The following is a 14,582-nucleotide window of genomic DNA, read 5'->3' on the forward strand; positions in this document are numbered from 1 at the left end:
GGTGTTCCCAGCTCTCTCTGTTTGCTTAGTGGTTTAGCTTCATTCGTGCCATCTCACTCTCTTTTTTTGGGGATCTCTGTGTTTGTTCTTCCCTGTGAGTTGGCAGGTTACTCCATATTTCTTCGCACCATTTCTCTAACAAATCTCCCCAGATTTTTGGGGGGAACGTTCCCCTTTCCCCTGCACCACAAATCCTTCCTCCAAAATAACAATACGTTAACTTGAACAATTTCAGGCTTGTGGAGAGCATAAAACAAACTCTTCAGTGGGGAAGGAAAGCTCCCCCACAACAGATTACATGCAGCTGCATGTTTTAAAACCCTAGCTGAGGCTGGGCAGGGTGATAAAGTGGAGTATGCAGGGATTGGATGTGGTGGCAGTTGTAGCAAAAAAATAAAGTTGGGGCATCTTTTGCGTCACCTGTTTTTTCAGGGTGTAACTCGGATCAGACTGCCTCCCCATGCCCTTCTTGGGTTTGGGTTCCTGTAACCCACGTTACCCGCTCTGGCCCAGAGCGTTGAAGTTGCAGAGCTGCAACCAGAGCACGCAATGGGATGTAGTTTCTAGATTTCTTTCAACATGGATGCTGTGCTATGGCTTTTTTTTCCCCCACTCTTTTTTTGTTGTTGTTGTTTGGTTTTTTGTTTTTGTTATGGAAAAACCTGAAAAGTTGAGTCGTTCCCCAAATTAGCAGCTGTTAGTGATGAGAAGCCGCTTGCTGAGGTTGGAGCCGAGTGGTGTATATAAGATTAGCTGGGGCATGGAGCTGCGCTGGGACCATGTGACTGCGGTGTACATTGGAAGAGGAAGCTGTAGAGGTCAATGCAAAGGCATTGTGCCAGACTCTGGCAACAAGGGAGGTTGCTATATGGCGGAAGATCGCTTTTTCAGGCTCCTGAGCCTTTCGGTAGCTCTTCGGGTTGGACAAAAGCAGCCCTGTAAGATTTAACAGCAGAAATTAAATATGGAATGGCTCGATTGTGGATGGAAAGAAAAACTGTTTGTTGTTTTTTTCCCCCAAATGCTTTTAGGTTTTTATTAATCACCATATGTGGCTCTTTCACTAGAACCACCTTTACTGGAATGGAAATTGTTGTGTTAAGAGGCGTTTCAAGAAAACAGCGGGGAAAATGGGGGGAAAAAAGGAAAACAGAAGTTATGTGTTCACAGTTATATCTGCCTTGGTCTTTTCTCACAAACCTAAATTTTCATCACTTTGATTTGACAGAGAGTTCAATCCTGTTATCTCCTCTCGGAATACAAACAGTTCGACAGCTTCAAGTTTAGATTATTGACTACTGAGGAATAAATAAAACTGGCTAATGCTTAGGCCATTTATGCTCTTTCAGAATATCTTAATATGAACAGGTAATTGTTGGTAGGTAGCACTGTCTCAGAAAATTTTTGTTAGTTTGATGTATTCTACATCTGACCTTTTGGAAGCTGAAAATAATTGATTCCATAAGGATTTAATTTTTTTGGTTTTACTTTAAAACAACAAGAACCTCTAATACTCAACACTGCCCGCAAACTGAGAATGTCCATGTTGTTTTTTTGTTTTAGAAGCAATTATTCAATCTGGGACTTTTTTCAGTTTGGCTGGAAGAAAGGCAACTTCCTTTCTGGGCTTCTTTTATTGTTTTTAAATTCTATCTGACTTGTAGTCAACAACATCTTGGTAGAGAAAACATAAAAGGAGAAATTTAAAAAAAAAAAAAGTCTTTGGGAGGGAAGGACTCATATTTTGAAATGGAGCGTATTGAGAGTCTAGACAGCGTCTTGGCTAACTGTGATTTTTGAAGCATCTGAAATACCCCAGGGGCAGAAAAAGCTCTCTTCCTGCTTCTGAAGGATTTAAAAAAAAAAAAAAAAAAAAAAAAAAATTCCAGAGTGGGCAAGAGGAGAGACGTCTAATTGCACGAGGAGAGGTTTTAATTGTGAGATGAAGGCGCAGGACCTTTTTTGAAGCCCACAAATTGACTGTCTTCATGACAGCATTGCGTATCATTCTGTCAACTCCGGCTCGGGATGTGGTTGCTAGGCAGCGGGCTCTTATGTACCTATAGTCTCTCTGATTTGCCAGCCTTCTGCAGACACATGGTAAGGTCCTTTCCAGCCTATCATCTAGAGGGACTTCTGCACGCCGTCTGCATACTGCTGACATTCTCTCTACCTGAATGTGATGCGAAAAAGACACAGTTAAATGAAACCTTTTTTCTTTTTTTTTCCAAATCCCATTCTGGTACTCTTTCTATAATCCCCCTTCCAAAAAAAACCCAAACCAAAAAAAAAAAAAAAAAAAAAAAGCCATGAAACGGAGACCGGAACAAGGAAAAGAGGTTAGTGGGTTAAGTGGTGTGTGTTTCCTGCGTTTGCAGAGGTGCCTATAGTGAGAAGGGTGGCTGTAATTCGGCCATTAGTTACAGATGGTGGCTGGAGGCTTGAGATTCATGCAGCGGGATGAGAGCGCGTGTATCTCCTTCCACTGACGCTGACTTTAAACTGCTTTGAAAGCCTGAATCGAGACGGCATAAAAAATAGTGGATTTGATACTTAGCAATGCTGCCAGCTGGTTCCTTTATGTATTTTGATGCAGAAATGCCTAGAAATGTGAACAAAAAGGAATTAATTTGCCAAATGAGGTTTCTGTCCCCCAATCCTTGCAAAAATGGCATTAGTGGCAAGTAGGTAGAGAACGTTCAGGAGGATTTATAAGCAAATTAGATTTTTTCCAAAACTTTGCTCTTTGAAGCAATTTGTGTACAACTTTTCGTGAAGGTTATGTCTCTCGAGCGGTGAAGGAGAACATTAAACAGATCCCCCCAGGGATTGGCAGTGGCAGAAGACATATTTCTGAACAACATAACTTTTAATGTTTTTTCCATTCCTTAACTCTGAAAGCTTTCGTTCGAGTTGTATGAATAACAAACTCAAATGTGGAGATACACATTTTTTCAGCAGAAACCTAGTTACAGATACTTCATGAGACAAATCTCCAGTACTATAAATGCAGAAACTTAATTGGTGGAAGCAGTATCGCACATGCAGTTAACTGCTGCAAATGAAGACGTGAAAAATATTGTTTCAGACTGATGCATTTTTGTCCTTCACTCTGCTTACAGGTACTGTTTGATGAGTGTGAAAGGATGCTTCACTGATTTTCATATTGATTTTGGTGGCACTTCAGTGTGGTATCACGTTTTCCGTGGGGGGAAGGTAGGTGAATCTTGTTTGATATTTGTTTTTATTTCTCTGTGCCTCTTACGGAGGGGAGGGGTTGCTTTCTTCTATTTTTCTTTTTATCTTTTTTTTTTGGGGGGGGGAGGTGCTTGTCAGTGATCAGTCTATGTCAGCCAGCTTTGTTGATGTATGGGGAGTTTGCTGAACTAGAAGGGCACCATTCTTCTTTATGACACAAACGAGTGACTTACTTGAAATACCAAATGTGGTGTTTGCTGTTGGTGGTCCTTTTAGGCTTGTTATTGCTGCATGGTTTAGAAGTGTCTTGCAATGAGTACATGGCTGTGAGTACCCTTGTTGGGTCAGAGTGCCCTCACAAGTCTCCTTCTGTGGCAAGAGCTTCTGTTTCCTTTTGGAGATTCTATGTTCCTTTAGTGTGCACATGCACACTGTGGCTGTGCCTGAACTGAAATATTACAGGATAAAGAAGCATTTAAATATGAAGCATGTATAGCTGTTTTCACATCTTTACTGTTTTAGGTTGCTTTTCCCAGCTGTAGTCTAGGCAGTGTATGGTGGGCACTGAAATAAAGGCAGCAGATTGAACATCTCTGTGGTACAGATACTGTTCATCTATATAGTCTGATGAAGCTGTACTATGCCAGCGCACTGTTTTGAACGGAAAGTAAACTGTGCAGGCATCTTTTGAGTAAGATGTTTCATGGAAGAGAGATGACAACTGACAGTTACCTTGCTGATTCCAGCACATGGACTTAATTGCTGCTACAGTCTGCTGTGTGCTTCTGGGTACAATACCTGGAAAAATACATGTTTTATGCAGAAGGTGGGCTTGGTGTTATGTGTTCGTTTGTCTAATGCATGATAACCGTGTTGGAATTTCTCAGCTATTTATTTTTGTTGACTGTTGGTAATAGTTAAATCTTTATTTTATTTTTAGATCTTCTGGCTGATTCCGCCTACTCTGCAGAATCTAGAACTTTATGAAGAATGGGTTCTCTCAGGAAAGCAAAGTGATATCTTTCTGGGAGACAGGGTGGAACGATGCCAAAGAATTGAGCTGAAACAAGGCTATACGTTCTTCATTCCTTCAGGTATCACTTGTTAACTAACTGTTTTTGGAATCACCGGAGTTACATTTGACTAACAGTTCTCTGTAAAATGATTCTTCACATCTAAATCCTGTATTGACCTCTTTATTTGCTGTGGCAAAAGAAAGGCTGGGGACTGAATACACTTAGTTTTCCAGAAATTGACCCATCCAGACTGATGAAAAATGAACTGCGAGGAAGTGTGTGCAGTGATCACAGGTGCTGTACTGGGGAGAAGAAGAGAGGACTTGGGTCTCTGGGGCTGTCAGTCCACCACTTCTCATCAGAGTAATACTGGCTTTTGCTGTTGTTAGCTTTCTTGGAAAAGTATTTTTCTGTTTTTGTGACCTCTTCTGGGAAGTTTCACCTGCAGTTCAGTAACCTACTACTTAGGCTCTGTTGCCAGAGGTGGGTCTTGATTCCCTGATGGAGCTCAGTGGAGATTCAAGTACATGGAGGAGCAGGTGCTGTGCTCTCTCAGGGAAACAACTTTATTTTATTGTCAGAACTCTTCAGAAGTTCTGCTTGTGGAGATTGTGCTGAATACAGACATTTTCCAGTAGCCTAGCCACACTTGATTTTTATACCGCTGCCCACCTCAGTAGCTGCATTGCATGATTCAGGCTCTTCTTGCAAAGCAACCAAGTAGTTGCTGCTTTGAAGGCTGGTGGCTTCAGCCCTTTCTGCTCCTGCCTAAATTGGATTAAGGACCGTGCAATCTGTAATGCTTCTTATTTAAGATGGTATCAGGGTTTGCTCTCTTTGACTATTACAGGATTCTAAGTTTGTTTATAATGATAAACATTGCCTCTGTCTAGCGGATCTTACCAGGGAAATAAATACTGGTGGTGTTTCTATGTGACAGAAAGACAGGTTGGTAGTTCTTCAGCTCTAGAATTACTCCGTGGAGATAGGATTATTACTTTTTAATCCTGGAGACGGAGAGAATGCAGGTCATGCGAAGACAGCAACAATGTTCTTGCCAACTAGGGAGCATTGTTAGTATCAGTTGAAGGCCACAAATTTGCACATTTGTGTTTGGTAAGAATCATCCTGGGATGTGGCAGGCAAAATGACTTTGAGGGTGGAGGAGTTAATCTGTTCCAGGAATTAGGTCTTCACTTGAAACGGGTCAGAATATGCTGTTACTATTTGAACTGGGTGCTTGAGTGTGTCTGTGCTGTTTACTTAGATCCTGTTACTGCATCTTCGTATTTATCTTCATTCCCCTGTGAACAGCCTCCTACGAATAAGACTTTCTGTATGTTAGTTTAGTCATGCTCAGCAGTTGGAATACAGCAAGTTGTGGGAGCCTGTACAGGACACAACTGTAACATGGTGGCTAAAGTGAAGTAATTCCAAATGTGGTTTTTGACTGCAGGTTCTGTTTTCTTAGGAAAGCCCAAAGTACAGAAATGCCAGTTCCTCAGACATTTTAGGTTCCATGCCATATTTGAAAGGCATATATGAATAATTTCTCCATAAGCACCTCATGGATTCAAGGGGTTTTGCTCTGCTGTATTTTTGGTTGGAAAACTTACTTGTAAATCCCTTATTTACATGAAAGGGCATTATTTATAAGTTTGTTTTAAGAGTATGGAAATGCCTAATTAAAGGCTGTTCCAGGTCAGCGAATTGAGTATAGCTGTGTGAAACGGGTCAATTCCTATGACCTCATTGCGCTGGTTTGTGCAAGTATTACATTAGTTAATGTTTGAATGTGGTCTGTATGTGTAAGTCTTCATAGTGTTTAGGTTCTGATAACGGATGCCTGTAAAACCAGTGTGTTCCATACTTTCAATTGAGCCTGATAAACTCTTGACCAGCCTCAACTCATCCACGAGGAGAATACCTGCAAGTTAGAGGTCTGGTCACAGAAAGTGTAGAGTGATACAGCTAGTGCTCAGCTGGACCGTGAATGGAGAGCATTTCAGCAGAGGACCTTTTCCATAAAATATCCTGCTCTGCTCCTGTTTTCAAGTAATTTTTGGGAGTGGTCCCAGAAATACTATTATACCATAGGATATAAGTAAGGATGAAGTAGGTAGAGAAGACTGTAAAAAGACTTATGAGGGAGTGAGATCATAGGCTTGTGGGAGATGGAAAGTTTCTCTGAGAACCTAGGATTAGCAGTAGATCCAGTAAATCCCTGAAACTACAAACCACTTGGACAAGAGTGGGAATTATTCTTACAGAAGGCATAATTATAGTGCTCATCAGGGCCTTAGGGTATTTTCCTCTCCATCACTGCCATCATCCTTTCAGGATTAAGTTTAAACCTGTTAATTTCTACCTGTGCTTCTAACCCTGTAAAGCACTGAGGCGCACAATCACAGCTGTGGTATCAAGGAGAAATTGAGCCAAGTATTGTCAGCATAGTGAGTCGTTATGGGCCACAGTGCATCTTGCAGCATTTTGGGAGTCCCTCTTAAGCATGGGGTGGGGAGGAGTTAGCTGAGATTCTGAGGGATAACTCTGTCTGAGGCCTTGCGTAAGAGCCAAGCTGTACTGTTGATGGCCCCATAGGACTTCTCCAAACAAGCGATGCGCTGTTACAAGTTCTCACCTCCCACTTTACCGGTTCCCACTGATGAGTCAAGGATGATCAACTCTGGTAAAGTCTGTGGTAAAGTGATAAAATCAACTAGGAACCTGGCCTTTCCTTTAATATAATTGTCTAAAGTGATGTCAGCATAACTGTTGATTGAGAAATACACCACATTGTGCCATTCTGAGGTTTATGGCCAGATGTAGATTCAGGATGTTAAAACAGCTGAAGGTTCAAGAGGGGAGGAAGCTATTGTCACCACTAGAGTCAGTGTAAGATTATTATTTTACTGTAGAAATCTGACTTGCTTTCCCAGGATGGGAGAGAACTTGTCCTTATGCAGGAAGACGTCAGTAAAGAATACTACGCTCTAGGGTGTTTGCACTGTGTATGGTACCATGAGCAATGTTTAACCTGTCATACAGTTAAGTGTTCAACACAGATGAAATTTGGTCAAGGTAGTGTGTCTTACTGTGGTATGGTGGACAGTGGATACTGCATATCTGACCTACCTGCCAAACTGAAGGGAAATTCTTTATAGAGTGCGCTTCGCTTTTCGGGTATAAACTGCGATGATCTGGAAGAGGAAAAGCATAATCTCAATGCTCAGTTACTGTTCCAATAGGGGAAACAACAAAATCTTATCCATCACGACAAAATCTAGAGCTTGTCCAGTATTACTTGCAGTGTAGCTTTCTTCTGTACTGTGCGTGTGTCCAGTGGTGACTTGCAGGGAGGATGTGTGAAGTGCTTGGAGTCCATTGTGGTGGTGTTATGGAGAAGTAGTTTAGGTATCTGTCATCAGTGTGCTAAGGACATGCAGAACCAATGTTTGGGCAGCATCGCTCAGATTTCTACAGCTCAGGATGACTGTAAGCACATGTTTGTGGCTTGTGTGCAGCCTCTTGCTCTCTTATGTCCTGATTCCTCCCCTACAGCCTGCTTGAAATGCTGCTCACTCAGTTAATGCCAATGTGTTACCCAGTTCAATATTTGTAGTGCTTCTCCTTTTACTTTAAGTATTTTTCTCCTTTTACATCACTGCATAAGTTCACTGGAACCTTTTATCTCTCCTTTTGCCCTTCACCTGCCACTCCAGTCTTTATGCTCTGTAAACCATCTTTTACTTCTGTCCCTGTACTTGTTTTTTCAAGTGGAGCATTATGCATTGAATTCCCTTCCGTCTCGACTCTCTGAACACCACATTGGTTTCTCTTGTGTACTCCTAAACATCACTGTTACCTAAAACCAGGCTCAAAACTAAGCTTACACAAAATGAAAAATTAATCCTTTTTCAATCCACTTGCTCTTTTGAGTCTCTTAGTCTTGCTGAATATGTAATTTTGATTGTAAGTGATGAAGCTCTGACATGGATATTGTCCTTCGCCTTCCCAGTTGTCCTCTACAAACACAATCTTGCAGTAGTTTGAAATAGGTTAAGTTTGTTTGCTTTTTTCCTCAATTTCTTGCTAGACCGCTCTCTTTTTTTTTTTAAAAAGACCTTGTCTTTTTTAAAGTCTTAAAAATAAATGCCTTGTCTTTCATGCGTGTATATATATGCTTGGTTTATACACTTGCACTTCAAATACAAGAGAGTTTGCACATGCAAAATTGGGACATACAAAAGCAGGCCAACTAGTAGTCTCTTGTGGAAAACTTATCTTGCCGTATTTGTTAATATTGTGAAGTAGGATTGTAATTGTTATGTGTCTTGAAAAGACGGAATTGAGCCAGTTCTGGATTGTAACTGATAATAGTGTGCCAGAATATGGATAAGCTTGGATTTTCTTCTCTTTTTGTGAAGACTGGTTTTGCTGACCTCCAAGGAAGTTGCCACACTTACTGAGGATACAGTTTGGTTCCAGGCTTTGCAGTGTGATTAGTCTAAGAAAGTTTACAAACATACTGAATTGGTTCCTTTGGGAGGAGATAGCAGCTAACACTACCAAGGGTTACTCTAATCATCCTTTGCTTCTTACAGTCTTTTTCTGAGCCTCTGCTGCTGGTCACAGGCAGTAGACTCATGAACAGGTATGTTTTTGGGTTGACTCTGGATGTTCTTACTGTAGGCTCTACAAATATGTAGCTTTAATGTAAGTACATGGAAGAGATAAGATGTTGTGATCTGTGTGAACTAGTAGTTTAGAGAGCTATGTTTGAGGAGGAGCACAAATCCTCAAGTAGCCAGGCCATTTTGAGTGATTTTTGTCTATTCTTCAAAACTGACAGTAATGGTCTCAGTAACAGACCACTATATGGTCCATAAAATAATGGTCCAAGAAGTCACTGTGCATGTATTATTTCTGAAAATTGAATAATGGACTGCCATTAGATATTGTGGAAGACTTTTGCGGTGCTGATTTATTAGACACTCCTATGCTCACAATCCAGACAGGGTAACTTAACTGTTAGCTGGACATGGTGTTCCTTTCTGGTTCCTCTTCAAACTTCTCACTAGTATTGCTGCATGCTATTTTATTACAGTAGTGTTTCACCTCGGAGTTGGCAGTGTTCCACTGAGGAGTAAGCTGTTTTGTTTTACTTTATTTTTCTTATATTCTTTATAATGCACTTTGGGGCCTTTGACATGGAAACGTGCTATTGTAGTCTCTTAATTTCTTGAGAGCTGAAGAGTGAGCCACATATTCTTACTGGTCTGTGGTGATTATTATGGTAACATGAGAGTGCTCCACAGTTCTTGTTTCCAGTCAAATGCAGAAATAATGACTTTTTTCAGATGTATGTTTTTGGGAAGGAAAGTGGACAGAAAGAGATGTTCTGTGCTAGGCTCTAAGGCAGCTATTTGCAAGCTGTCTTAGGTTGCCTCTGCTATGCCAGTCAGTATTTGATGAATTGTTATGTAATGGGGCCAGAAGGTAGCATATAGTCTTTACATCAAGGAGAACGACAGGCTATTAAAATCTGACTGGTAAATTTTTTGGAAGGAGTTGTGCTAGGGCTGCCTAGCTGCCTGGCTATTTTTGGTTGCTGTTAGCTTTTCCCATTTTGAGACCTTCCACTGACATTAATGGAAGCTCCATGCCTGGACCCTTTAGGGACCAAGCAATCAAGATCAGCAGAGAGATCAGAGAGGAGAGTTTTTTGCCTTGAGTGTCTGCTTTCAGATAGAAGGTGACAGCATAATGTTGGATTTTTAGTTCTATTCCTCTTCAGTGCTCTCCCTAATTCTTATCAAATGATGTAAGATTGTGAGTTGCTGTATTACTTGTACTACTGGGGCAAAATTGCTAATGTTGTTTTACTTTTAAGATATAAACATGATGTTTCCTTGATATATTTGTTTGTTGGCACTATTATGATGCAATTATTATTCTTTTGAGATGAGAGAAATTATGTTTCATTGGCTGACAGTGCCTACTCTGAGTTTATCTCTTTATGTCTCAAAAATAAAAAGTGACTATATATTTCATCTTTTCCACCCCAAGTTGCTGTAGAATTGCAGGAAAACATGGATGCCATCTATATCACAAAGCAAAATATCTGTTCAGTTACTAATGGAAACAGATGCACCATCGTTTTGGCTTGGAGCTTGTAGTCTGTTTGCCCCATAGCTTTGTAAGTTAATATTCTTTGTTATTATTCTCGGATGAATAATTGCATCCTTGAAGATGTCACAGTAGGAATTTGCAGGCCCCTGAAATCTTCTAACAAGTTTGCAATGTTTAATAATACTTGTTTTATAAAATTCAAAAGATAATGAGATCATATCTTTCTTTTAACTGTTCAGAAAAGCTTTTGTTACTGTTCATTTTACCTTCTTGATTTACTAGAGATGATAAGATCTAAATATTCAAGTGTATCTTAGGAGCAGTGGAATAATTCGTAACTGTAAATCAGCTGAGAGCATTTCTGAGCCTCCTGAACAGTATTCCTGCTCAATGTTGGTTTGGCTTCATAAACTAGGATTGTTTTGGGAAGGAAAAAAATACTCATTAATCAACAAGAACTGAAATAAAAAAGATAAACTTCATAAAAACTGTAAGTGGACAGTCGTCTTGTTTAGGCTTGAAATGAGGGGTATGAACTGTGACTACACAGTGTCTGTCCTTCCACGGCCATCTACCCCGTTTAGCTGAGCTCGTCCCTGCCGTGGCTGCTGAGTGTGGTCTGAAGTACTCTGCTCACAGGGCAGGACTGTGCAGTGGCCGCGCAGGATCCGCTCCGCCGCGCTGAGAGCCTGCTCCAGCCCCAAGCTGTCGGACCAGCCTGTGAAGGAAGGACAGGCTGGTTCCACGTTCACGCAGTCGTTACTGCTATCAGCACAGGCTGGTTTGAAACTGGTCACCCATGGAAGAGTTTTCTAATTCATGACTAATCCTCAGAGCCACACGATGTATGTCTTTCTCATCTATAGGATGTAATTGTAGCCTTGGATAATGTTTAGCAGGTGCTTTTGTCTGTGTCTTTCAGCCAAAAATGAACAGTATTTTATTCCACTGACTCTTGACTTTTTCAGTCCTTAATCCATTTCTGTTCTGATATTACACCAATGCTTTTTTTAGCATTAAGGATAAAATTGAAATTGTGGCATTTTATTCTGTGTTGCTTTCCTTTTTTTTTGTTTGAGAATATTACAGTTTTTGAGAGTGTTATCAAGGGGAGAGATGTCATGTCCTGTCTTGCACTAACCTGTGAAACATATAGGGTTGTGCAGTAGTACCAGAGTATATGTAAACAGTAGAAAGCAGTCACTGAGGAGACAATTGATGATGCTCGCTTCAGAGGTGTCTCTATTGGAGGCTGTATGGCAAGTTTTTGCTGTGAGAGCCAAAAGATGCAGACATACATGAGCAGACACGACAGCCTGTCCAGCATAGTGACATGATCATACATGTCAACAGACTGTCAGTTCATCCGGCAAAAAGTAACGGCATAGCTGAAGGTGAGACGGGCGGGATGTATTGGTGTGGATGATACTAAAGCAATCCCTTTGGCCGCCCTTTTTGTGTTAAGCGTACATGCAGCTTGCTCTGATTCTGGAGGTCTGTCTTTCTCTTTAACAACCTTTGTAATTGGGAAGCTTAGAAGACGGGTGTTCTTATTTGCAAACGGTCACAATGAACATTCATCCTCCTCATTTTTTTTTCTGAGTCGTGCTTGTATCTAAGCTGTGGGCATGAATTGAGTGTACTATCTAAACCTAGCTGTTCTCAGAGCTTATTTCCACAATGTATTACCCTCATGGCAACTGTTTCCTCTTCGTCTCTGTTTCCTCCTACTTCTACTTTTTTGGTGCTGGCCTCTTCAGTCTTAATCCATGTTAATATTAGAACAGAATACTCCCCCTCCCCTTTGTAATATCTGTATCAGTCTTCCTGTGGTTTTCTACCTTGTCAATTCTCCATCTTTTTTGTCTAATCTTGCCCAGTGTCCTGTGTCCCTGGAATATACCTCTTGGTGCTTGTGTCTCTGCAGTTTCAATATTGCACGTATGCTCCTCAGGCAAGTTGAAACTATTTTGGGATGCAGTGTAACTGAAAAACACTATACAGCTGAGTGGCCAAAATCTATCTTATGGGCAGGTGACTCCTCCGTCAGGGCCGTGTCCTGTAGCTGGCAGAGGAGCTGTGAGCTGGATCCTGCATATGGAGCACCCAAACTGCTGGAGGTCTAGGGATTCCCTGGCACTTAGCTGTGTGCCTCAGTCAACGAGGTTCAACAGTGAAGGGATGGTATCTTCAGGCGTCATCCTTACCCATCTCTGAGCTATGTCTGGAAATCACCCTGCACTCTGCTCTGTCTGGGGGTGGGAACTTTACTTCCAAGGACTTCACAGTTGATGACTTCCTGTTTGTTGCTTGGTCTCTGGTTTATTTTTACTTTCTCAACCTTGATGGATTTTAGCACTTTATTACTACAGGGTTTTGTTATGGAGAACCTCTCATAAAAAGTAGTATTTTCAGTCTTGTTATTAGAAGTAGGTGCATCTCAAAGGACCTAGTGTTCAGTTAATTCAGAAGTTAGGAGTTGATGGTGGTAGTTGTTTGTAAGATGCGTTTAGACCTGGATTATAAATGTAAGTAGGGAGTTAAATCCATTATCCACAGAACCAGAGGTTGTCTCAGATACTTCAGGGAAGAGTTTCAGTTTGCACCTCTACCAGCTCTTCAACAATACAGGATCAAAATTATATTAATGTTCGTTAATCTTTCTGTTGAGGGTTTGTCATGTCTGGGACACCATTTGTTGGAGCATTGGCTCAAGCCAGGGATAGATCCTTTTGCATTTCTCCCAAAAACATTGGGGACTACTATGGAGGAAGTCTAGAGGTTATTGACACAAAGACCCTTGGCATCTAGTGGGGGCAGAGTTGAGAGGTCAGGGAAGGTGTGATGAGAGTGAAACACAAAGGGCAAGAAACAATGAAACCAACTGCCCTACGGTGTGAAATTTTCACTGAGGCAATATAATTTGTAGGAGGTGGCTGTTGTGTGGTTGTAGTAAAAGCATACACTTGACAAACACTGCATTGATGGGATTTCATTTTATTTCTTATAAAATGAAGGCTATCTCCTTTCTACCTTTCATGTAGGACTAGAAAGCCAGGTTTCAGCTCGGTTACTCCTTTTGCATAAGTTGTAAATATTTGATAAGAAATTATATTTAGGATGATGTTGATAATTCCATTAAAGTAACTTGTTGCATCTGCCAGCTCCAGTATGTCTGTACATTGACTGACCTGTGCTGAGAGAACTGTAGTGTGGGAAGTAGTGGTGAGGACTCTTCAACATTCTGCCGATAATTGGCTGTTTCTGACCTGTCTCCTGCCACCACTCAGTTGTGTGGACGTGGACAAGTCATTTCACTTTTTCAAGCTTTAGTTTGTTCATCTTTAAGACTGACAAATAAGCTGAGTTGTCACACAGAATGACTCTTTGTTCCAGCGACTATCCAGTAAGTTGGCTTTGGAGACCCAGCAACAGATTTACTTCACCACGCGGTTTCCATTCTTTCCCCCAACTACATAAAATTTTTGATTACCTGGTGGAAGCAGTAGCCCCAACTTCCTTGACCTTGGATCTTTTTTTCCTTCCCAGAGACTAGGATCAGGAAGATCACTTATTTTTCCAGTAGTTTGCTCTTAGTACAGACTGATGTGTTTCATGTGAGGTGGTGAACTACTTCAACTGTTAAGAGCTTTTATAGTGTTGATGTATGTAGTTGCCACACTATCTTTACATGAAAAAAAAATCCTCTCTAGTTGGTTGTTCTTGATTTGGAAGTAGTAAACAGACTAGATTATTGTGAGCAACTCTGTAACTGAAAGTGCACTCACTGGAGCAGGAAAGATGTAATAATCCTGAGAGCTGCCAGAGCGATGAGCCACCTGCTTTTTTATATGCATCACATTTATCATGTGGAATCAGACCTGTAAATTGACTGAGCACTGGAACAGGTTGCCCAGAGGGTTGTGGAGTCTGTCCTAGGAGATACTGAAAAGCCATCTGGACATAGTTCTGGGCAGCTGGCTCTGTGTGGCCCTGCTTGAGTAAGGGAGTTGGACCAGATGACCTCCAGAGGTCCCTTCCAACCTCAGCCATTCAGTGATTCTGAAATTCAGAAAAAGGTATCCAGAGTGATGAGCTTGTATTTCCAGGGAGAAAATTCTAGTGTTGATTTCTTTTCCCTCCTGTCTCTCTCCTACCAATATGCCCTTAAATGAAAGCCCCAGTTCTGCCATCTGCTGTGGCTCAAGGACTTCTCAGATATAGCTTTGCAGGCCT

The 14,582-nt window shown here is 41.2% G+C and overlaps 1 protein-coding gene across 2 annotated transcripts in view; it reads left to right on the forward strand.

The window, feature by feature from the left end:
* The window catches only part of KDM2B (lysine demethylase 2B), a gene marked incomplete at both ends in the record, with an annotated part of 116,944 nt that overhangs the window by 38,993 nt on the left and 63,369 nt on the right, over positions 1-14,582 (forward strand). For both annotated transcript variants that reach the window (XM_082007833.1, XM_082007834.1), the window contains 2 exons: positions 3,123-3,216; positions 4,139-4,292. In XM_082007833.1, the coding sequence (XP_081863959.1) occupies positions 3,123-3,216; positions 4,139-4,292 (248 nt within the window). The remainder of the gene's footprint in view (positions 1-3,122; positions 3,217-4,138; positions 4,293-14,582) is intronic.

This window comes from Phaethon aethereus, assembly GCF_964289735.1.
Source record: "Phaethon aethereus genome assembly, chromosome: 17".
In the NCBI taxonomy this organism is placed as follows: Eukaryota; Metazoa; Chordata; class Aves; order Phaethontiformes; family Phaethontidae; genus Phaethon; species Phaethon aethereus.